The 24,072-nt window shown below is 46.8% G+C and overlaps 1 protein-coding gene across 1 annotated transcript; it reads left to right on the top strand.

Annotated features, from left to right (window-relative positions):
* The first annotated feature begins 593 nt into the window (after positions 1-593).
* Positions 594-14,329, top strand: Rcn1 (reticulocalbin 1). The gene is made up of 6 exons (XM_052724151.1): positions 594-1,227; positions 5,528-5,721; positions 6,653-6,831; positions 8,650-8,710; positions 12,109-12,308; positions 13,248-14,329. Exons 1-6 carry the CDS (start codon positions 986-988, stop codon positions 13,353-13,355), a joined length of 984 nt encoding a protein of 327 aa, XP_052580111.1. The 5' UTR covers positions 594-985; the 3' UTR covers positions 13,356-14,329.
* Positions 14,330-24,072: the final 9,743 nt, after the last annotated feature.

Raw genomic sequence — 24,072 nt, 5'->3', positions numbered from 1 at the left:
CCAACACCTACAGCCCTTCATGCATTTTTGTGAAAAGAATGATTTAAGTTCAGACCTGCATCATCAGTGTGACAGCCAGTAGCCACGTGTGGCTATTTACATTTAAACTCAACTATTGAGCTGGGACCGGCTCTATGTCAAGTATTCAATGGCCACTACATATAGGACAGCCCATGTAGAGAACATTTCTGTCATTCAGAAAGTTATGTAATATAGACCATCTCTGATTAGTATCATTATTTCAGATTTAATATGCTGGTAGGAATTAAGTCACGTAGTGGGTTTGTAAAATGACTTGGAAACATTCAGAAACAACAGCATTATAATCTGGTATCTCTGTTTCTTTTGGGAAGCCTCTCCCCTATAGGTGCTAGAAAGGACTTCTCCTTTCTTACCGGTCCCCTCCCACAGTCCTACAGCCTTATCTCCTGGATGTTGAGATTGCCTCCTCCCTAATCTAAGGGACCACGCCCATCCTGGCCTCCTTCCAGACTCTTGTGCAGGTAACCACAATGCAAACTCTGTTAACTGGAGTCCAATTGGGCTTAAGTGCGCATCTCTGGGCAAACCTGGGACTGAGGTTCGGGCTCTCAGCTTGAAGCTGAGGGTGAGCTCTGCTTCTCTAAGCCGGAGGAAGTGCTATCACTCCGAACATCTGTTGCTTTTTTTTCCCCTCCTAATAAAGAACTTCTTTCCGGTCGTGCAGAGAGCCTTCCAGTCCGCAGCCCCCTTCGTCTGGGCCCGCCCCTCGCAACCAGATCGCGGGGAGGGGCCGAGGCGAAACCCGAGCCGGGCGCCCACCACCCGGGCTGGCGACGTGGCTCCGCGGCCCCGGCCTCCCCCGGCAGCGCCGCGGCCAATGGGCGTGTGAGTGGGGCGGCCCGAGCCTTCCTTCGCCAGCCGGGCGCGCCCCTCGCTGGGGAGGGGACAGCGGCTGCGGCGCTGCGAACCCCTACTGCCCCGCCACCATCCTCTGCTCGCGACCATGGCGCGCGGTGGCCGCCTGGGACTCGCCCTGGGGCTGCTGCTGCTGCTGGCGCTGGCGCTGACGCTGCGAGCCAAGCCCACCGTGCGCAAGGAGCGCGTGGTGCGGCCCGACTCGGAGCTGGGCGAGCGGCCGCCCGAGGACAACCAGAGCTTCCAGTACGATCACGAGGCCTTCCTGGGCAAGGAGGACTCCAAGACCTTCGATCAGCTAAGCCCGGACGAGAGCAAAGAGAGGCTGGGGTGAGGCCGCGGCCCGGGCCGCTCGGGTACCACGCAGGGGCCCACGGCGATCTCAGAGGGGAGCCACGCGGGACCTCCGGAGCAAAGCGAAAGCGAAATCGTGCCAGTTGGTCACAGCGCCGAGGCCGGAGCCCGGCTCAGCGGCACAAAGTTGCCAGCGGGCACCCAGACCCCGCGTGGAGGTCGCCGCCACGCCCCGGCCGGGATAGCTTCCCACGGGCAGGCGAGAACGTGGCAGCGGCCGCGGGAGCTGGGAGCAAGAGGGCCCGCCCCCTCCTCTAGGTTGCATCAGAAGAGACAGAAGAGAGTGAGCCAGAGTTTGTTGGCTGTGGCCTTTTAGTACACGAGTTCTTTCCCCCAGTCTTAGCCCCAGAGAGAGGCGCTTGAGACTTGGTAAAAGCGTCTCAAGACCCAACAGAGATGGGGAGGAGCTGAATGAAGGGGGCAGTCGACGGAGAGGCTTATCGTTGGCCTGTGTCTGGGTCAGGGTCTTGTCGTCTGACCAGTCATCCCAGGAATCTCATGCACAGACATAGAACTCGCGTTTCTAAAGGGGTCACTGAAGCTAGTACATGGGGGAGGAGGCGCAGAAACTAATTCCTTGGGCTCTGCTTCCCAGCCTTTTGGGCGAGGCGCTCAGTTTTTTGGCAACTGGTTGTCAGGGGCAAAAAAAGCTGCAGAATGACAATGGTGGTGCACTGTGAGCTTAACTTGGAATCAGGAAATAAATCTGGGCACCATCTCAGTACTCCCTCACCTGATCTCCCCAGGAGACACTCGGCATTGTGCAGTTATCTGAAAACCTTTCGGAGGGACTAGTAGTGAAGAGCAGGTGCAGGTCGGGCTGGGAGGAACACAGCGATCCAGCCTGTGGGCCACTAGAACTTCCAGAACCTGGCTCCTGGGGGGTGGAGGATCTTCGTGTTCTGCTACTGCTGAAAAGAACACAGCTATCTCCGAGCCACAGAGAGGCCAGAGTGTTTCAATGGAACAGGATAAATGATACCTATTGTGTAGGTACAGCATCTGCCTGTTGTGATAAAAAGACCTTTGGACTTCAAAGTTACCTCCAAACCCTGTCTTTATTTGGCAGGGAAGTACTTTCTCTTCTTGTTTTGGGACTTAACAATAGGGGCCATTGATAATTCACTCTGTTGTTTGCTTTGAGGCCCTGGAAGACTGATTTATTCTAGGGCCCTGATTGCAGCCATTCTGCTTTGTCTTGGAAAAGGAGGAGGGGGAAGAGAGTTAGGAACTGGAAACACTAGCTTAGGTCCTCTGGCTTCATTTAATTTCTTCATGGGGTGGTTAGCTTGAGTGGCAGCTATAAGTGTTAATGGAGTTGTCTGGGTTTGGCCCTTGTATGGAGACCTTGATTCTGTTATTTTATTCATGTAAGCATGGCAGTGGCTATTGTGTTTGACATGTGGCAGGTACAAAGATGAACCCTCATACTGTAGGTCTCAGGGTGCTGGCCATCCCATGTGAGGACAAGCCAGTACTTTCAGGATTACTGTGATGGCCACACGGAGAAACCATCACGGTCCGTGTGTTTATCGGGGCCCCTGGGGCTTCAGGTTGGAGAGAGGCTTGGAGCTTGCAGAGGGAACCTCATCTGAGCTTATGAGGGGGTGCAAAGGTTGACTGGTATATGATAACAGAAAGGTGTTCCTGAAGTGAGGGGCCCACTTGTTTATCAGGGTTTTGAACTGCTGTGAGGCAGGAGGGGTGCTGGACCCCTCAAAGGCAGAGAAGAGGAAATGGGAGGTAGAAGAGGAGGGAAAATAAAGGATAGAGGAAGAACCTTGAGGAGGTAGAGATGTTATCTGTGTGTTGGACAGAATGTCCTAATTTCCAAACTTGGTTAGGAAAGCCAACTAGGCAGTCAGGAGTGGAGAGTGTAACCGTGGCAGATAGGCAGTCCTGGGCAGTGGCTAGGTGAGGGTTGGTCTGTCTGGATGTTCAGACAGGAAAGATGCAGACACTTGTGACAGTACTTGCCCGTGACCCAGTGTTGAGGAAGGAACCAAGAATAACATCCAGGTCCCTGGCCTGAGCCCCTTCCCTTCTAAGGTAATATGGGCCGGAATTGGGCTAGGTTTTTTAGCAGTGACAGGTCTAGCCTGGGCTAAGTGATGAGTTGCCTCCCCGTCTTCTGCCTCAACAGCCCCCTCCAAGTCTGGGCTGCTGAAGGAGGAACTTGGCTATATCCAGACAGCTTTGTCTATCACTTGACCATCTATTAAAAACACATGTCATCATTAAAGATCTCTGAAGGGTTGCAAAGTAAAGCCACAGACTGCATACGATCTCAACGGCTTCATATACTCTTAGAAAAATATAAGTTACTTTCCAAAGTTGGGAGTGATTTCACCTGTCCACCTAGTTTCTGGTTTCTCTTGGTCCCTTGATGGCAGCTGGCAGGGGAACTCCATTTGCCCTAGGCCCTTCCTGGAAGCTTTACTCATTTCACGTTTTTTGCTGAGAATGGGAATTTTTCTTCCACGCTGGATTTATGTTGTTGTCCTGAGTGAGGAAAGGCACCCCTCCTCCTCCTTTTCCTCATACATTTCTTGTCACTTGGGTGTTTCCACTTACAAGGGAAAGTGGCTCAGAGACTCGCTTCTGATCACACAGAGAAAACGGGAACAAGAGCCAGAACGAAGACCTATGTGTCCCGACTAAAGCATTCTATCTACATTTCCTGTCCTTTCTCAGGATCTTACTCTTGTGACCTTTCAAGAGAGGTCAAGATCACTCCTATAATTTCAGTCAGCAGTTTTGCTGTGCATTGGACTGAGCTATGCCCTGGATGTTGATTGGTGTAGATTAAATGCTATTCTTTCTTCAAAGGAGGGGTTACATTGTTTCATGACATTGAGCTTTTGCTGGCCTAGGGTTCTGCTTCTCAGTGGTGTTGGGTAACCAGTGGGCAGTGTTGCCAGTGTATCCTCAGGATGGGAGCAGGGCCTGCCTGTGCAGGATTGAATGAATTCTGCTGTGTCCAGCTGAGCCTCCCGGAGGGAAGCCCGAGGATGCATGAGATTTAGTCTTTCAGTCCCAGATCTGTTAAAGTTGTGCTTGAAGGTACACTTTAAAGTTGTTAATAATGTCCACAAATTCCAGAGAAAGGAGCTGGGGCTCCTTGGGTTCAGGTAGAGATACTGATTTTGTTTATGCCCACCCCACCCCCTACTTCTCTACCTTTCCCACTAAAAGTTATGAGTTATCGAACTATATTTATAAAGAACTAAGGAATTCAGTTCCCATTTTAGTATTAACTGTTAATCAGAACTGCTACTGACAAGAAAATTTATCACTGGATTGATTGAATTCTAGCCCCAAAGAAAGAAACTGAGTCATCGCAGGCCTGTATGACCTCATTCCAGGTGTGTGAAACTTCTGTTGAACATCAGCACTAGCTTGTGGGTGTTTAGTTTCCCACAGAGATGGCTCTCCTAGCTAAGGACTGTTTCACTTAGAGATGGACAGATGGTGAGTTTCCAGCCTGAATTTTGCCCTGAACGACTGCTCAGGATGCCTCAGTAGAGTCTAGTTTGAAATATCTGGGACCCAGGCCATGGTAGAGCTGGAAACCCAAGTGAGCACAGTAGTCAGCACCCAGTAGCAGGGGTACTGAGTTCCTTTGGCTGCCAGAGGGCCAGGTTTCTGGAAGAGGTTGCTTTAGCCAACAAGACTGTTCATCTTGGGCTTCTTAAGTTTCAAATCCTTGAAAGTTCAAGGTGGTAGGATGGAAAACAAACAGCTCCCTCATCCTTTAATTAACATAGAATTTCCTGTTGTACCCCAAACTAAAAAGAATGTGTGCTCTACCCAGTTATACCTACTACTACCTGTGTGCTCGCGGAAACACCATTCCACTTCTCTGGGCCTTGGTTCCCATTAAAGTGAGGAAACTGGACTTCATTGGGGAACACAATACGTTTTGTCCTCCAGGTCAGTTGTCATCAGTTGGTAGTAGCAGTCTCCAAAGTCCTGAGCTGAGAATTCGGAGTTCATATCTGGGTTTCAGGATGTTGAGGCATGATCCATTAATGAAGTCTGCCACTGGCCCTGGTTCCGGGGAGGAGAAGGCCTATCATTCTTGGAAAGGATGAACCTTAAGACCATTGGATCACTCACTGGCTGAATCTATCTTAGTATTTTATAACATTTAAGACTGGAAATTGCTTGATATTTTTCTGGACCAAGACCATATAAGTCTTGATTATGGTCTTGAGGGATTTTTTTTTGTTGTTTTATATTATTATCATTATTAATACTTTTTTTTTAACTACAGGAAAATTGTTGATCGAATTGACAGTGATGGAGATGGCTTCGTCACCACCGAGGAGCTGAAAGTTTGGATTAAACGGGTACAGAAAAGATACATCTATGATAATGTCGCTAAAGTCTGGAAGGATTATGATAGGGACAAAGATGAAAAAATCTCCTGGGAAGAATACAAGCAGGCTACCTATGGCTACTACCTAGGTAAGAGGTGCCACAGTGGAGATTGCATGGTAGGGAACAGGCTCACAGGAGACTCTGTCGCCATGGCTACCCCCTTTCAGCCCGGATGTCACAACCTTCAAAGTAAAACCTGTTGTGTAACATCCTCCTCTGCCTACTAAGAATGTACCAAGTTGCTTTCTTTGTCTGACAGAGGGGAAGGTGTCTTAGGTCACGGCCCTGCTTGAACTTAGCTCTCAGAGATACACACAGAGAAAGAAGGAGAAAGAGGATGTGCTTCTGGCGGTTCCAAATTGCTGCTGAGGTTGGGTAGTAAAGATAAAGTATGCCTGAACCTTTGTGAGGAAGGACTTCCGTAGGAAGGGCGCTTTGGAAACTGGGCTTGGAAGAATGGATTTAAATTTGGAGAGATGGAGAGACTGTGAAGAAGGTGTCAGAGTTGGAGGGGCAGAGGCACGGAAATGCAGGCACAGAAATGCATGCACGGTGGATAGTCATTTAGAGGAGGAGTGTGGTGCAGACTCTCCAGATGCCTGATAACACAGCAGGGAGACAGCCTTGGGGGAAAAGGAAGATAATCAAAGCCAGATTCCGAGAGCTTGAAAGCCAGCTGAGGCATTTAAACAAGACATTCTAGAACACACAGGGAATCCTCTTATGTTCTAGATCAGAAAATGAGACGATGAATGCGGGAAGTCTGTAAATAGAGGTCTGAAGTGGTGTGGTCTAAAGCCGGTGCTCTTCTCTATTTGCTGTAAAACCCCTAACGGGCGCTAGGACTGTGATGATGGGATGACCTGGCGGGAGAGGAGACGCAAAGGGCATTTTGAATAGAAGTATTTTAAAGAACCCAGTGGGTGGGTCAGGATCTGTTGTGTGTGTGAAGAATGAGTGATCCAGAACAAAAGGTCCTCCTTAACAAAGGTTGACTGTTGCTGTGTGCACCCTGCAGGAAACCCCGCTGAGTTCCAGGATAGTTCTGACCATCACACCTTTAAAAAGATGCTGCCACGGGATGAGAGAAGGTTTAAGGCTTCAGACCTTGATGGCGACCTGACAGCTACTCGGGAGGAGTTCACTGCCTTTCTGCACCCAGAGGAGTTTGAACACATGAAGGAAATTGTAGTTTTGGTGAGAACCGTGAAAATGCAGACTGGGAAAAGACCCGAGAGAAAACAGTCCCCTCACCTTGTCCTATTTCCCAGGAAGAGACTTAGCCTGCTGGGAATTGAGGAAGGACTTGAAGCTGAATATGTCAGATCTCTGTCTGCCCAGGAAGGAGTCAGGACAAGCTAGCTGCTGTAACAAATACCCCAATGGAAACCATTGAACACAAAGCAAGCTTGTTCCTTACTTGATCGAAGTCCATTAAGGCTAGTTCCAGGCAGATCCCCTCTAAACACTAGAAGGCACTCAGGCTGCCTCTGTCTTTAGTTCTCCATCTTAGAGCTTCAGGGTCGTCCTGGGAACAGCCGGGGGCAGACAAAGGACAGAGACAGAATGAAGAAATGTGATAGCCTGTCTTCACTATTCAGACCAGGAGAAAAAAAGATACATATACCTGTTTATGTTCTGGCCCCCTTAGATATGCAGAGACTGAGAGACACCATTTAGACATGCACTCAGAAAGAGGTGATGGGTTAGTGAGCAACCAGCTGGACTCTGCGCATTTTTTGTTGCCGGAATTACCTTTCTTTTCTTTTCTTTTCTTTCTTTCTTTCTTTCTTTCTTTCTTTCTTTCTTTCTTTCTTTCTTTCTTTCTTTCTTTCTTTCTTTCTCTTTTCTCTTTTTTCTTTCTTCCTTCCTTCCTTCCTTTCTTCCTTTCTTTTTTTCTTTCTTTTCTTGGTTTGTTCATTTGCTTTCAGCTTGAAAGGAATAGAAATCCTGGAAAGATAAAGTGAATTGCAGCTGGGACGGCTGCTGCTCTAAAGAGAAGATGGCTGGATGCCAGGCTTATAAAAGGGCTGATGCTTGAAGGCCCCTGAGTGTCATTGTGTCCCATTGGGTTCCATTGGGTCCCATGTGTCTTCATTTTCCATGACATTTAAATGAATGCCATCACCTGTAACCTGGACAGAGTCAGTTCCAACTGCTGGGAAGCTCTTGATGAAAGATTTTGTTCATAAACAGCTCTGGGCACCTGAGCTATCCAACCAATGACAGTGTCCGCTCTGGCCTCATACTTTCGCCTCATGACTGTCATGACCCCAAGGTCTGGGCAGTGGTCCAAGAATCATTTTTCTTCATCACCCAACATCCATTTAGTGATAACTAATTTTCCAGAGGACAATGGAGATGGAATTTGCCACAGGGGAATTGTTTGCCTTCGAGCAAAATCGGTGCTCTGGACTTAGGCTGTCTTCTTTGACTTGGAGTGTCCTTGAGTAGCTCAGCCCATGGATGGCAAATTCACTTAGTTACTGATGCTGGGGGCGGGCGGGCGGTGGGCAACAACTCCAAGTCAAATGTAGCCAATTAGAGTAGTCAGTTATACCTCTAATGTTTAGGTCTCCAGTTTTGTGTGTCTCTGACACCAGCTGAGTATTCCTGGCTCTTAGCTGTGGGATCTATTTTTACCACCCCTCTCATAGGTGTCCTTATGCTGGACTCTCACAGACTCCTAGGGCAATGGCTGGTGATGGATAGTGTTGGTCTGGCAGGTCTTCTTGAGAGCGTCAGAGCTCAGCTGAGTTTTCCAGACACCTTTTCCTTTGAAGAAAGGGTTCTGCCCTGGAAACTGGAAAGACGATATGGGGGTGCCAACTATCACCTGTTTTTTGTTTGTTTGTTTTGTTTGTTTGTTTTAATGTAATGGACTACCCAAAGAGCTAAGAGAACGAGGCATTAGTCACCAACAGTTTAGACATAAAAGCCAGATGAAGAGGGCAATAGGAGTCTCAGACTTGCTTAAAGCACGTGGCCATCTAGTGTCTCCCCATTGCTTCCTAGGAAACGCTGGAGGACATCGACAAGAACGGGGATGGTTTCGTGGACCAGGATGAGTACATTGGTGAGTGTGGGCTGCAGGGGCTCAGCTGGCCACACTGGACAGCATTCTTCTCCACCCACACCCAGTCTGATGGCCGCACTGCTGGAGCTCCAACAGAGAGGGCCCTTCAGCCCTATTTGTTGGATTAGCCCAGGTGGTGCAAAGTGAGTAATTAGAGTTCCCCCAGCAGAGAAAAAGCAAAAGGACAGCCAGCAGCCAGTACCACAGGGCTCAGGGGAGCTCTTGGTCACACTGCCTTGGAAGTGGGATTGGAGAGCCACAGATGTACCGTGAGACGAAAGTAGACGGGGAGGGGAGAAGACTAAAATTAGATGTAGGTCAGCTAGCTTGAGAGCTTGGACTGAGTGGTCATATTTCAGAGTAACAGGCAGGCCCTTGTCAGGGAGGTAAACCTTTCTGTGGTGTGCACAGTTGTCCCTTATTAGAGACACTCATCCTCTGGTGTGCTATCTTTTGGCTGGCAGTACCATATTTGGCATTTTCTTATTGAGAAAAACCGGGAGAATTGTCTTACTGAAACTCAGATCCACAGTAGCCAGCAGTCCCCAAGCACAAAGAAAATCTGCAGCCAACATGGAAATTTGCATATGATCCCCACCAACCGCACCACTGTGGTGTGTGGCTCCAACCACAGGCTGCCATCTTGTAAGAGCCCTCCTTTTCCTGTCTCAAGTAAAATCTCTCGATTAGGTATTGACTTCTGGGGAGAGAGCAGAAACTTTGTGAATGTGTTTTAACAGATGCAGTTACCTTTAGATTGTAATGCCGAGCCCAAGTTGCCTCATTCTCTGGTTTGTGGTTGTATGATTTTTGTCCCCACGCATAAGGACAAGCACCTTTGGTAACGATGAATTGTGAAAAGTCATATATGGTCCTAGAACTGAACATTTCACTGTCTGTCGTGGGTAACAGCCAGGTAGCTCTTTGCCTCAGTAATTAAAGTGATCTTGGTGACTGTAGCTTTTTTATGGTAAGGATGCTAATAGCGACCCCATTAGTGCGAGCGGTGGAGCCTTCCTCTTGAGAGGCCCATGAGGGAGGGGAGCATTCAGAGCTCAGACCTGTCACCATGACAGCAGTGATTGAATTAGACGGAGAGAAAGGCTTCCTGATAAAAACAAACAATTGGGCACTTTTGATTAACAGTGTATGCTCTTGACGGTCCTCCTGAACTCTGCCTTGAGATGGTGCCCCCCAGGGGCAAAATTCAGAGTGGCTTTGACTAACAGAAGCATTTCATTGTGTACACTATGCAGAGAAGGGAGGAAGCTATTGTGCTTGGGAGTCAGATTTTCAGCAGCCAATAGTGAGAAAGACTTTATGTGTGAACTTGCCAGGCAAGGGACCTGATTTCCAGGGTGTTGTTACTTTAGACAAGCCAAGGAGTTGCTAGTGTGGCATTCTGGAAAGGGTTCTGGGGTGAGGAGCCCTGGTTTCCCCGCCCACTGGCTGCGGGAGCCTGAGAGAGTTCTGTAATTCCTCTCTGCCTCTGTTTTCTCCTCCGTTACATGATGACAAACAGCACCCATTCCTGCAGTGCTGAATGAAGCTCAGACTAGCTGATGGGACAGTCCTTTCTCAAAATCAGTATGCAGAGGTGGATGTAGTGCTTGTTGTGAAAGTATGAAGACCTGAGTTCAAATCTCCAGTATCCACATAAATAGTTTGGAGTTGTGGCACACACCTGTAATCCCAGCACAGCAGGACCCTGGGGCGCGGTGACCAGCCGGTCCCACGATCAATGAACTCCAGGAGCATTGAGAGACCCTGTCTCAAAGTACAAGGTGAAATAATGATGGAGACACCTGACATAAACCTTTGACCACCACACACTTAGAGTACACGGGAACATGTACAAACACACACACACACACACACACACACACACGCGCGCGCGCGCGCGCGCGCGCGCGTGCAAATATCAGGCATGATTATTCTCTCTTTTTTTAAAAATTTTTTTTTTTCAAGACAGGGTTTCCCTGTATTTACAACCTGGTTGTTACACAGAACTCTGTAGACCAGGCTGGCCTGGAACTCAGAGATCCTCTTGCGTCTGCCCTCTAAGCGCTGGGATTAAAGGCATGGGACTACTTTATGGCTTTTCTTTTCCTGCTTCCTTCAAGTGCCTGCTTATGCTGATGACTGACTTGCCCTTTATATTGAAACTTTATACAAAGAAACTGTTTTCTGTTTTGAAACATTATTATATTTTTTCCCCAAATTGAAACTTTATAACCAAAAGCTTTTTTTCCACACTGAAATGTTATCATGAAGAACTTGTTATTTTCTTCTATATTGAAACTTTTTCCACTTAAGGTTTCAAAACTGTGTTTCCTTCAAAGAGAAACTACCTGTGGGGTGTAAGTAGATAATAGCAAAACAGTGTGTGAGAGCTGGACGTGGTAGCACAAACTTTAATCCCAGCACTTGGCAGACAGAGGCAGGCGAATCTCTTGAGAGTTCCAGGCAACCTGCTCTATATAGTGAGTTCCAGGCCAGGCTGGCTATAGAGTGAGACCCTGTCTCAAAACAAACAAAAGGCAGTGTGTGAATGTTCCCTTCTCCTTTTTCCTGGTATTTTATAAAACTGAGATAATGAGCCGGGCGGTAGTGGCGCCCGCCTTTAATCCCAGCACTCGGGAGGCAGAGCCAGGCGGATCTCTATGAGTTCGAGGCCAGCCTGGTCTACAGAGTGAGATCCAGGACGGGCACCAAAACTACACAGAGAAACCCTGTCTTGAAAAAAAAAAATGAGATAATGATGATAATGATCTATCTTATAGTAATTCTTAGAGGGGTGAATAAAATAAAAGAAAGCCCTTTGAAAACAGGTCAAGCCGTAGTCATAATCATAGAGGGGGGTGAGGGGTTGGCAGGAAGCCTCCAGTGGTCCTGTGCAGCCTCTGGTTCAGACAAGCTGTGGATTGTATCTTCACATCGTTTTCATTTGTAAGATGGGGGACTAGCAGCTACTTCAGATGATATAAAGGAATTGAAATGGAAATGTATATAGGACACTTCCTAATGTATCTGGGCTGTGGAAAGTACCCAGTGGGGTTTGTTTTCACCTTTACGGTGACAGTTGGAATAGAGGCTTATGGAATAGAGGGTCTCCCAGAAATAGCCCTTTGGTCTTCATAAACATGATTTAGCAATTATTATCTCCATTTTACAAGCTTTGGGCTCAGATGCTGAACTGAGAGATTCCAAGGCTCATCTTCTGGCTCTAACCAAGTCTTCCTGTCACACCTCGTGGTGTCTATAGTGTGTAGATCAGTGGCCATTCCTCAGCTCTGCAGCCACTGTGATTTAGCTCTCTCCATGGGATATCACCTTTCCAAAAACTCAGGGGTCGAATTTTTTTGTCTTCTGTAACTAAGAACAGCTTTGTCTTCTAGCGGACATGTTTTCCCACGAGGACAACGGCCCTGAGCCAGACTGGGTTGTGTCCGAACGGGAACAGTTCAATGATTTCCGAGATCTGAACAAGGATGGGAAGCTGGACAAGGAGGAGATTCGCCACTGGATCCTCCCTCAGGACTATGACCACGCACAGGCTGAGGCCCGGCACCTGGTTTACGAGTCAGACAAAAACAAGGTAGCTTCCAGGTTCAGAGCCGTTGATTGACAGGAAGCAATTGGTTCAAGATGGGGTGTGTTTGCCTTGTTAGTTGGCTCTGTTTGGTTGTGTACCTATTTACCCTCCCTCCCCCCAGTAGAGACCTGTACTTACGTCTTTACCATGACAGGTATAGTGAGCAACTTAGACTTCATGTTTTCTGGGCTATAGACTAAAGTTACTAAGTCACGGCCTCTAGGGTGTGATGTTAAAACATTAACATCTTTCATATAGTCCAGGCATGGATTTAAGAAATTAACCCAGTGTGACTTGAGGCAAGCCTACTCCTCCCTTCATCTAGTCATCAGATATTGATTAAACTTCGATGATATGTCTAGCATGGGGAGTCCATCCCATTGGAGGTCAAATGACTCAGGCAAATTCCTGGGTGTTTGTTTGCGGGCAGGAGCTCTATGATTACCAGTATTTCCATATCCACTGATAGGTATCTAAGTAGTTAGGGCCTGGGAGTGTTTGTAGCTCAGTAGTAGAGCTCTTGGCTATCACAAGTCAGGCTCTGGGTTCCAGCCCTAGTACTATAGTAATAATAATTTTGTTAGCATCCAAGTGAGTAAATAAGATTAAGACAAAATTCTTGCCTCATCGGACTTTGTTACTTGCCCCCATCCCTAAGCTTTGTAATGTTACACAGTGAGGCCATGAAAGGGAAGTGGGGTCCTTCCGACCTGATCTGGGAGTGCCCACATTGCTTGTAGAGTCTGGCTTCTGAATTCTCAGAGACCTAGCTGAGGCTCTGTAGCACTGCTTTTACAGATAGAGTTATTCCAGTTCGGAGTTCTGCCTGGTGGTCACGGGAAGTGAGGGGGGGGGCACAGAAGGTGCTGGGCGCTTGTAACCCTGCAGATCAGTGACGTCAAGCTCCCAGCGCCCCCTGACAGCTCTTCTGTCTTCCCACAGGATGAGCTGCTAACCAAGGAGGAGATTCTAGACAACTGGAACATGTTTGTGGGAAGCCAGGCTACCAATTACGGGGAAGATCTCACAAAGAATCACGATGAACTATGAAAGATGCTCGTCCTGATGCGGCCGATCGTCAGGGGCATCTTCAGGTGTTCTGGGCGTTGTGACAGTTGTCAGATGTCTCCCTCAACAATGAGATCACACCTCAGATTGGGGTAAAAATGTGTTTTCGTTCCGTGTTTACTGGAAAATAGCCATCGCTGTTTATTCCAGTAGGATTTCCCCTGAGGCACGTTATAATCCTGGCAATTGCAATTCTCTGAGGGGATACATTGCTACGACTTTCTAGTCCGACTCCCCCACTTAAGTTAAAGGGATGGGGAAGAAAATGTGAAAGGGTTCTTTACGGGGGCGGGACACTGCACAGAGTGACTGCTGTGTGTTTGAACTCTTAGATTTGGGGTTTTTTAGTTGCCACTGTTAAACAGTGGTGAAGGAAAATTCTGAGGAAGTCAATGTTCTATTGTCCTAGGTCGGCTAACCTTGGAGCGGGCATGGTATTTCAGATTCTTTATATTTTGAGCTGTTACTGTAAATGGAATATAAACTTTTGTGTGTTTTTCTGTATGGGCCTGCTAATGTGCACAATAATCCCACATCTTTGGTTTTTTTGTTTTTATACTAAGAAGCAATCAAAAAAGATAATGTGAACAAGAAAAGAATTTTAAAGATAGGGAAAAGATGAATGCCAGGTATTTGAAAAACTGTATGACCATGGTCAACACTTTAAATATACTTGAGAAACTTTTTTTTCATGTTAATGAGTGGGCCTGGTTTTTGAAATAGTGAATAGAAACACAGTTCTTTCCTGGGTGTGAGTTCAAGGGAATCCAGATGTAGTGGCATTTATTGTTTGTTGAGTCCTGAACCTTTAAGCCTGATTCCAGCACAGCTTATGCCAAGGCAACAGGACAGGTGATAATCTAAGCCACTGACCAAACTAACTGGAGTAACAATTTCCAGATGAAATTCCACCTTGTAAACAGGAGGCAGATGGAATAAAGGATACCCTTGATTTCCCTGTGTGTCTTGCGGTGTTTGACTTCATAGAAAGTGTGCTTTCTTTGTTCCTCTCGAGTTAAACAGTGCTAGGAGTCCATGGATCAGATTGAAATGGATTAGGTTATCAGCAAGCTCAAAACCCATCCATACTTGCTGATTTCATCACTGTGAACTTCATGTCCTCTGCAGTGAGGGAACGCGATGTCATTGTCACAGTAGGATCTTCTGAGACAGGTATTAACTGGAAAATCCAGACCGTTTACCATTGCCTGTGAGGCCTGCCTGACGGGATCCAGCCCTGCCTCCCTCTGAGAATCGTCCCTTTACTCTCTTTCCCACCCTTCACTCCATACTCCACCCCCACTGATTTTGTTGTCCTCAAACACGTTGAAGTGTTGCTAAGATTCCCTCCCTGGGTGAGAGAGGAGCAGTGTCCCAATGAGAAACCAACATGCAGTTCCCCCAGAGTTCACCGTGGGGAAGCAAAGAGCCTCCTGGGCTTGCATGCAGAGCGTGAATGAGGGGGTACTGACGAGAACATGGATGACCCTAAAGCAGCCATGCTGCAGAATCTTTACCCAGCATAGCTTTCTCACAGCCGCAAAGACCAAAACCCCAAGGCCACATTTCAGTTAGGCCAGAATTGCATACAAATGACCGGAAGCTGGATACTCAGGTGAGGGCCCACTGACGCTCTTTGCCCCCTCCTTCCCAGAATCCTCACGCACTCCCCCAAGTAGGCACAGCTGATCGGGTGAAGATGGAGGCCATTGGCTCTGAGGATAACACCTTACTACACCGAGGTCCTTCCCAGGTCAGGCCCTTTGCACCTGCTGCCCCCTCAGTTTCAAGACATGCACCCCAACCCCATCTCCTCCCACACTTGTGGGTAACAAGCATGGTTCTCCCTCAATGTGGCCTTTCAGACTCTACAATATAGAAGCCCCAACTAGCTCCCTACCACGTCCTGTGATGTTTCATGTCTTGATGTGCTATAATTTTATATTTTCTGTAGTCCAGATTACCACAGCGAAGGTGGTTTGCTGGGACAGAAACTTAACCCTCATGGTTCTGGAGGCCAGAGTCAGGTGAAAGTGTCAGCAGGCAAGTAGAGAGTTGACTCAGCTGGTAGTGCTTGCCCTTGAGTTCATCCTAGAACCCATGTGTGCTTCTGTTTTTAAATGCGGGCTGGCACATGCTCTTCATGTCCGTGTTAGGAAGCAGACCCCAGGGCTTGTCAGCAGCCAGAATAGACTACTTGGTAAGTTCCAGGCAAGTGAGAGAACCTGTCTCAACACACAGGGTGCACAGAGCCTAAGGAACAGCAGTGGAGGTCGTCTGTGACCGCCATGCTCACTCATGCATGCACACGTGCACACACACACAACTCCCAAAGGCTCCGGACAGACTACCCATTTCTTCCAGCTTCGGTGACTGGGGGTCTTGTAGCTTATGGCTCTGTAGTCACGCCTCTGTCTTCAAGCGGACTTCCTCTCTTTTCTGGCCTTCTTCCTCGGTGATACATCCTTTACAAGGATACTTCTCCTGGGTCATCTTGAGATTCTTCCATATAAGGTCACATACATGGGCTCTAAGGGTTGGGGTGGGGGGCGTAGGTACCCTACTTACTGTGCCGTTAGATATCACCTTGTTTGACAGCCCCACCCAACCCTCCAAGCTCAAACATGAAGCACATTGAGGGCAGTGGTCTATGTCATCTGCTTCTGAGGACCTGAAATAGTGGAGTCTGCACACCAGACATTGTCAGGGCCAAATTAAAGTCTAAGTGCCAAAAATCTCAGTGATTTAGCATTGAGTTGTCCTGCACTGTCTCTGGTTCTTGTGTATTGTCTACATCTTTGCTCCCTGCTGACTATGATTGTGTGGCTAGAAGCTTCTGACTCCTCTGAGCTAGACACAGGCTATTTCTCCTGCTGACTCACTGCCTTTCTCTCCCCTCCCTTCTCTCTTGTTCCCTCTCTCTTTTCTTTCTTCCCTTCTCTTCTGTTGCTGTGATAAAACACAATAACCAAAAGCAATTTGGAGAGGAAAGGGTTTATTTCATTTTAGGCTTCCAGATCACAGACTCTCCCTGAGGGAATCAGGACAGGAACTCAAGCAGGGCAGGAACTTGGAGACAGGAGCTGATGCAGAAGCCATGGAGGGGTGCTGCTTACTGGCTTGTTCCTCATGGTTTGCTCAGCCTGCTTTCTTACAGCACCCAGGACCACAGCCCAGAGATGGTATTGTCCACTGTGAGCTGGGCCCTCCCACACCAATCATCAGTCAAGAGGACGCACCACAGGTCTATCTGTTGGGGGCATTTTCTCAGTTGAGATTCCCTCTTCCCAAAGCTCTTCTAGCTTGTTGGCAAGTTGACATAAAACTATCTAGCACACCTTCCCTCCCCTTCCCCTTCTGCTGTGGGATGTTCTGTATGTTAAATATGTTGCTCTGATTGGTTAATAAATAAAACACTGATTGGCCAGTAGCCAGGCAGGAAGTATAGGCGGGACAAGCAGAGAGGAGAATGCTGGGATGTGGAAGGATGAGCCAGAGAGACTCTGCCAGCTGCTGCCATGACAAGCAACATGTAAGATACCGGTGAGCCACGAGCCACGTGGCAAGGTATAGACTAATAGAAATGGGTTAATTTAAGATATAAGAACTAGATAACAAGAAGCCTGCCACGGCCATACAGTTTGTAAGCAATATAAGTCTCTGTGTGTTTACTCGGTTGGGTCTGAGTGACTGGGGGACTGGTGGGTGAGAGAGATTTGTCCTGACCGTGGGCCAGGCAAGACCAGGAAAACTCTAGCTACACCCTTCTCTCCCTCCCTCCCTTCCACCTTCCCTTCCTTCCACTTTTCCTTTCTCCCTCCTCCTCTTCTCATTCCCTCCCTCTCTTCCTTCTCTTTCTTTAAAACCATGCCCTCACTAAGCTGCCCAAGCTGACCCTGATTTCAAGTTGTGATCTGACTACCTCAGTCTCCTAAAATGCTATGTATCATCATGCCCAACTTTTTAAAATACTAGAAAACCCAACTTTAACAAAATGACAAAGTAACATGCAACCCAAATACAGTGATAACTGATTTGCAAACTACTCATTATTCTTCCCTGCAAATGGAATCCTGGCTGATTTATTAGGTTGTGCATAGTAGGACACTAGGTGCATTTGGAGCATTAAGTTTTTCCTTTCAAGCCAGTGCACACAAGAAGACTAATACTCAGAGACTTGAGCATCTGAGGCTGAATTTAACACTATTTAAAGAAAGAAAATCTTAGCCAGGGGACATAACTGTTAACATGGTGATTTGTAAAACCCTGGATTTCTAATAAGGTCTGACTGTTTCAAGGAAAACATATTTTGTTTCTAGGTAACATTTCAAGTCTTATTATGAACAAACACTACAAAATTGATTTGTAATGGGCAATACTGTAATGTCACAAGGCATTATTTAATGCTTAATGTGACTGAAAGCATTAATTGCTAGGAGCCATATTCTGTCCAAGCAGAACATGAACACACATTTTGTACCTCGTCTCTTACTGTAAGTTTTCAAATGAAGTCGAGTGTAACAAAAGGCACTTAGAAAAGCCGTGCTGTCTGTGGGTTTTCTTCACCTGCTCGGATTATGTGGTTAGTCTCTTGTTAGCAAGCACAGGAGTCATACCTGCTCGGAAGGGCCTGGTAACAAGAGCTACACGTAGCTCAGCTACCACATCTTGTGAAGAAGTGAAAAGCCAGCGATTTCTTTTTAAGGCTCTGGGTTTATTTAGTCACCTTTATGATAAGATCCTAGCTTCCTCCAAGAACATATAATTGAGACTTGGCTCTACCTGCAGCCTTAAGATGAGTTTATAGTGCTAGAATTGCCCACTAAAACCCGGTGAGTGGCATGATGTTCTTGGCTTTGACTCATGCTGGAAAGAGTATGTCAGCATACTTCAGCTCATGAAATTTACCTAATCTTGGGGCTGTTTCCAAAGAAACTTCCAACTCTCAATTCTGGTGAGTTCCAGGGGACACACTAGGTCAAATGCATCCCATTATTCCTTGCTCCTTATTTACCATTGTAATTTTTCTCACATGAAATAGAAAATGTTGTCTGATTCACTATAGAAGTATGGAAGGGAAATGTAACCGCTGTATATTTTTCTGCCTTGAAGGTGTGTAGTGGGCACACGTAGCATTTTAGTGCTCCTGGGAAAGTGCTGCTGGCTGTCCATCAGGAACCAGGGAAGGGCAGTCGCGCTGCCAGACCTTGGTGAGCAGGGACTGTGATCACCATGCCGCCGTTGTCCCCATTTCACAGATCAGGGGGTTACAAAGGGAAGTAATGCTTCAAGTCACACAGCTTGTTAACAGATGACTGTGGAAGTGCCCAGGTTGAGACACTTTTGCCAGTATCTCCCCAAATCCTGAGCCACTTTTTCTGTCCATTCTGGGGTTTACACAGATCCACTCCATTCCTGCTCTGGCTGTGCTTCTCCTCAGGATGGAGGAGTCCCTGGGCTTTTTGCTAACTCAGGGTCAGTGCTGCCCTTCAAGGCCACACTCCAAGTCTCCATAGGACCCAGAATTCATGCCCAAATGACCCCAGAGCACTTCTCAAGTACATCTTCCAAAAGGTGGGCAGAATGGCAGGTATATGTACCTCTAGTTTACAAAATTAGCCAGTAGGGTCTCCTTCCAGGCTGCTGTGGTTTGTGTGTGTCCCTTTAAAATTCATGCACTGAAACTGAAGACCTAATAATGTCATCCATTAAAGGTGGGCTCTTTAGAGGATGGTTGTCAAAGGATCAGTGCCCATAGAGACCAGATAAAAGGGAACCAGTCAGCCCCCTTTGATCATCAGCTCTTTCATGATGTGAAGACACACAAGATACCAGTGTGGAAGCAGAAGGCAGCTCAATAGACAGTGGCCTGTGCCTTGATCTTGGACGTCTCAGCCATGAGAAGAGTGAGAATTTTTTATAAATGATCCAGATTGATGTATTTTGTGATGGAAGTAAGAACAAACACACACAAGCTACATGACGCCCACTGGTAGGAAGAAACATGGTGGGGTGACCCATAGCCTGCTTTTCATTTTTGTCCCCATTCTAGGATCCTTAAGTGTCAGGGGAGGGTATGTCACAACACTAGGACCTTCAGGGCTGTGCTGGGTTACCTAGGACGTGGGTTTTCCTGCACAGGAGGCAGACTCAGGATACAGGTCCAGGTCTTGCTCAGGGGAAACTGTTCTCTTAGTCATTCTTTTGCATCGACTCTGACGTAAGACCCTCAGTGAAAGACACTGCCATCACCACACTGTTTAAAAGCTGGTGGCAGAGCATGGTGCAGCATAGAAACTCAGGACCACTGTGATGAGATGAAGAGTCCGTGTGACAGAAAGATGGGTCCAGGGCTAGGGAGACGGCTCCGTCAGTAAAGTGTTCGCCTCATTATCCTAAGGTCCTGAATGCAAACCCTTAAAAACTGCCGGGAGAAGGATGTGGGCTTGTGTCTTAGTTACTGTTCTATTGCTGTGAAGAGACACATAACCAAGGCAACCTGTAGAAGAAAACATTTAACTGGGGGCTTACTTACAGTATTAGGGGATTGTCCATGACCATCATGTGGTGAGCATGATAGCAGGCAGGCAAGCGTGGTGCTGGAGAAGTAGCTGAGAGCCTTACATCATGGTCCACAGGCAGCAGGCAAAGAGGGAGACACTGGGCCTGGCCTGGGTATCTTAAACCTCACAGCCCACTTCCAGTGATGTAGCTCCTAATTCATCTCAAACAGTTCCACTCCCTGGTGATCAAGCATTCAAATTCATCAGCCTATGGGGGCCATTCTCATTCAAACCACCGCACTTAGTAATCCAAGCACCTAGAGGCAGAGACAGGGGGATCCTGAGGCTCATTAGCCAGACAGACTAGTCTAATGGGTGAGCGCCAAGTCTTTGACACAGGTGTGGATGACATTCCTGAGGAAGACAATTAGGTTGTCTTTGGGCCTCCACATGATCATGCACATATGCAAATGCACACTTGCACATGAACGTAGACACCATTTATCTAGGCAAAACTGAATAGCTTTAATGACAAAGGAATAGCATGTGTTCTGTGTTCTGTGTATATCGTGCATGGCCAGGGTTTGGCACTCAATTCCACAGGTGACTAAGAGTCTCTATTTGCTTAAAAAGCATTCGGGGATTCACCTGGGAAAGGTCATTAGAGACCTTCTTTTCCAGATGTGGACACAGGCCCAGAGACCAAACCTTGAATTTCTCCTGTCAGGTTGAGGCAGTGGCAGATCTTATACTGGAACCCCTCCCGTTTCCCAGCATCATCTTTAGCGGCTCAGCATTCTCATCTGAAAATGGTGATGACACCGTCTGCTCCTTAGAGCACTCATAAGCATTAGGCATGGTCAGCATGTGGCACGGGTGGCCGTTTTTACTGTCACGCCGCCGGATGGCCTTCACATATTTCAGCATCAGAGATTGATTTCATTCAGTTAGTTGGTGGTTTCCACCCATGACGTTGGTGGTGGATACAGGCTAAGGATGTGGCAGAGAAGTATCACGCGTTTGCCATTTTATTGTTTTAAGTATATGAAAAAGAAAGGCGAGTTCTCCAGTCCCATAGTTTACATTGGAAAAAAAAAATCAGATGTCTATTTACTGAAAGAAGCTAAGGACATCTAATGAGTCAAATTGGATTAATGAAGCCAAACCGTGGGAAATAGGTAACATAGCTGGCAAGATATTGGCAAAGAAGTGAAGACTTTCATTGGATGTAGAGAGGCTAGCAGCTGGCCTGCCGGCAGTGAGGGCCATTATGTGGAAATGGCCACCTTTATGACTCTGGGTTTACTTAAGGTTGAGGGCTGCATGGATGGGTGGATATCAGTTCCAAGGTTGAGAGTGTGAGTTAGGAGTACAGTAGTTTCACAGAGACAAATGGCTTCTGTCTGTAAACCTTACTATCCACTTCCTGTAAAAGGATTAGAATGTTGCCTCCTCATTGCATAGTTGTAAGCTGCTCTGTGTGGTAAATTGTGTAAAGTACCTGGCTACAGGGCTGACCCAAGGAGTTATTCCACTATGACTTTATATGACTGTTATAAAATCGTTTAAGGAATTGACAGCCATTTTAAGGGCAAAAATATATGCTAAGGAATTAAAAACAAAAATGCACAGAGAACAACCTAAACTTCATTTTATGATGTGATGAATTCTGTGTACAGTGTTAGACGGTCCATGCTATGCTGGAATCATCAGTTTCTGGAGACTGTTCCTGAAGTCTTCTGGAAGGCTCTCTGGTTTCCTAGTGGCTGGATTCACAAAGACATGGACTGAAGACCCTGTGGTACATGCCAGAGTGTCAAACTGTGCTAATTTAGGGTGGCCTAAGAAAAAACCATCAGTGAGGTCACCGTGATCTACTGAAGGCAGCTCCTTGGTGGGTTTAGGAGGAAACAGAGCCAGTCGGTAGCATACACTGGAGCGACCCACTTTTTCCACAGCCAGGGCAGCCACTGGGATCTGAGGGAAGCTGATGGGTGTGTGGTACTTGCACTGATTCGTCACCATGAACCCCACCAGGGAGGATGTCAGCAAGCTGGTTTTCAGGCCACAGTACCTAGAAAGTGAAATCACAATGTTTACTCTAGGTAACCACAACACCGACTCCACCTCCTAATCCACAGGCTGTGTGTTCAGCAGCTTGGGAACCCCAGTTCCATCACTTCCTACCTGAAATCCTTTGGACAAGTTATTTAACTTTCCTATATCTCAGTTTCTACAACAACGTGATATCTAGGACCATAGTCTCCATAGTCTGACTATGAGCATTTAAAGGCCAATGTTAGGGCTGGAGAGATGGCTCAGGGGTTAAAAGCACATGTTCTTCCAGAGGACACAAGTTTGGTTTCTGAGTCCCATGTCAGGTGGCTGTTACTCCAGCTGCCTGTTACTCCAGCGCCAGGGTATTCACTGCCCTCTTCTGGCCTCCGTGGCTATTACATTCAGGTGCACATACCCACATACAAGTATATACATAGATAAAAAATGAAACCTCCTTTTTTAAAAAGATGAATGTTTGTCATTTATTGTACCATAGTTCCTAGACATAATGATCCCTCACTAAAATAGGCTACTTTAATTCTGTCAACTTGTCTAATTTTGTTTCTGTTGTGATAATACATGCAAAAAAAAAAAAACAACTTGGGAAGATTTTAGCTCATAATTCCAGGTTATAGTCCATCACTGCAAGGAAGTTAAGGCAGCATGAACTTGAAATAGCTAGTCACATCCATAGTCAAGACCAGAGAGAAATGCATGAATGCATGCTTGCTCGTGCTCAGCTCTATATCGTGTCCCATTCCCAGGGGATGGTACCACCCCCAGTGAGCTGGGTCTCCTTACATCAACCCCCCACAGACATGCCCATAGGTCAAACTGATCTAGATAATACCTCATTGAGACTGCCTTCCAAGACGATTTTAGACTGTAACAGTTTTACAATCAAAATTAACCTTCATACCTGTTTTTCCTTCTCATCAAAAGTTAGGTTTTTCTGCACTAAATGAGAGAGAAAACCACTATAAGAAGTTACTGTATCCTTTATCTCTGCCTCTAGACTGTGATCTTTTTTAGAACAGGGGCTGAATCTCTATGGTGATATTTTATTTGTACTAAAATGTTATTTGTATGTTAATAAATAAAGTTGCCCGGGGGTCAGAGCTATTAGCAAGCCATAGGAAAGCTGGGTGGTGGTGGTGCACGCCTTTAATCCCAGCACTTGGTAGGCAGAGCCAGGCAGATCTCTGTGTGTTCAAGGATACAGCCAGCATTGGAGACACATGCCTTTAATCTTAATACCAACCATAGAAGACCTGGAGGTCTATACAGACAGGCAGTGATGAGGCGGTCATGTGGTTGGGTTTACAATCAATGAGAAGGCAGAACAGAAAGTCTTTATAAAGACAGACACACAGGAAGTAGGTCTTTTTCAGAGAGGTAGGACCACTGCGAGAGGAAGGGTAAGGTTTTTAGCTCTTAGCTATTGCTCTGACCTCTTGGCTTTCTTCTTTGCATTGGTTCTGTGTTTCTTATTTAATAAGACGGTTGGTTACATCTACAAATCTCACTCATGTTTTGCTTGTTGACAAGCAATGAAGTGACACTTGACGTAGCTTGGAGGACCAAATTCCAGCCTAGAGAGGGGATTCAGCACGAATTCCACCTCTCACAGAGGGCCTGTTGGTGAGTGTTAGCTGCTGAGAAACGAAAGGTCAGTTTTCTCTAAGAATGTAGTCCTCAATAAGCTGACCGTGTTCTAAAGGAAGGCAAGATATTTGGGCAGCACAAATTGGCCTATCTAGAGGGGGGAAAAGGCACAAAGTTGGGTGGGAAGAGAAGGGGGAGATGAATTTAGCAAGAAGAGGAGGAGGAGTGAACATGATCATTGGATGAAATTGTCAAAGAACTAAAAATAAACCAACAGTCAAGGTCAAACAGGATGGGAAGGAAAAGCATTGTGCTGAGTTACTGAAGACCCATTGCTGTTGTGATTTAAGCATTTCCTATTGCCCTTGCAAAGAATGAATGTGAGGACTCTCTGTAAGGAACAATTATGGGTTCTGTGAAGGTTTCACTCTCAAATTGTTCCCTGGAGGTCGAGTGACAAAAGATGACTCTAAGTTTCAGAGTGGCCTGTGAGGGGCTTGTACTCAGTCACCCTGTTGTCCACCCCTGTCATC

The sequence above is a fragment of the Peromyscus californicus genome, unplaced genomic scaffold (genome assembly GCF_007827085.1).
Source record: "Peromyscus californicus insignis strain IS unplaced genomic scaffold, ASM782708v3 Scaffold_7__1_contigs__length_154581171, whole genome shotgun sequence".
Lineage (NCBI taxonomy): Eukaryota > Metazoa > Chordata > Mammalia > Rodentia > Cricetidae > Peromyscus > Peromyscus californicus.
This window is presented reverse-complemented; position numbering and strand designations above follow the sequence as displayed.

What these genes read in the sequence shown, in the direction of transcription:
- Rcn1 (XM_052724151.1), top strand. Translation starts at nt 986, where the DNA reads ATGGCGCGCGGTGGCCGCCTGGGACTCGCCCTGGGGCTGCTGCTGCTG. An exon ending in GAGAGCAAAGAGAGGCTGGG is followed by an intron (nt 1,228 to 5,527) that starts GTGAGGCCGCGG and finishes TTTTAACTACAG; the next exon opens with GAAAATTGTTGATCGAATTG. An exon ending in GGACCAGGATGAGTACATTG is followed by an intron (nt 8,711 to 12,108) that starts GTGAGTGTGGGC and finishes TTTGTCTTCTAG; the next exon opens with CGGACATGTTTTCCCACGAG.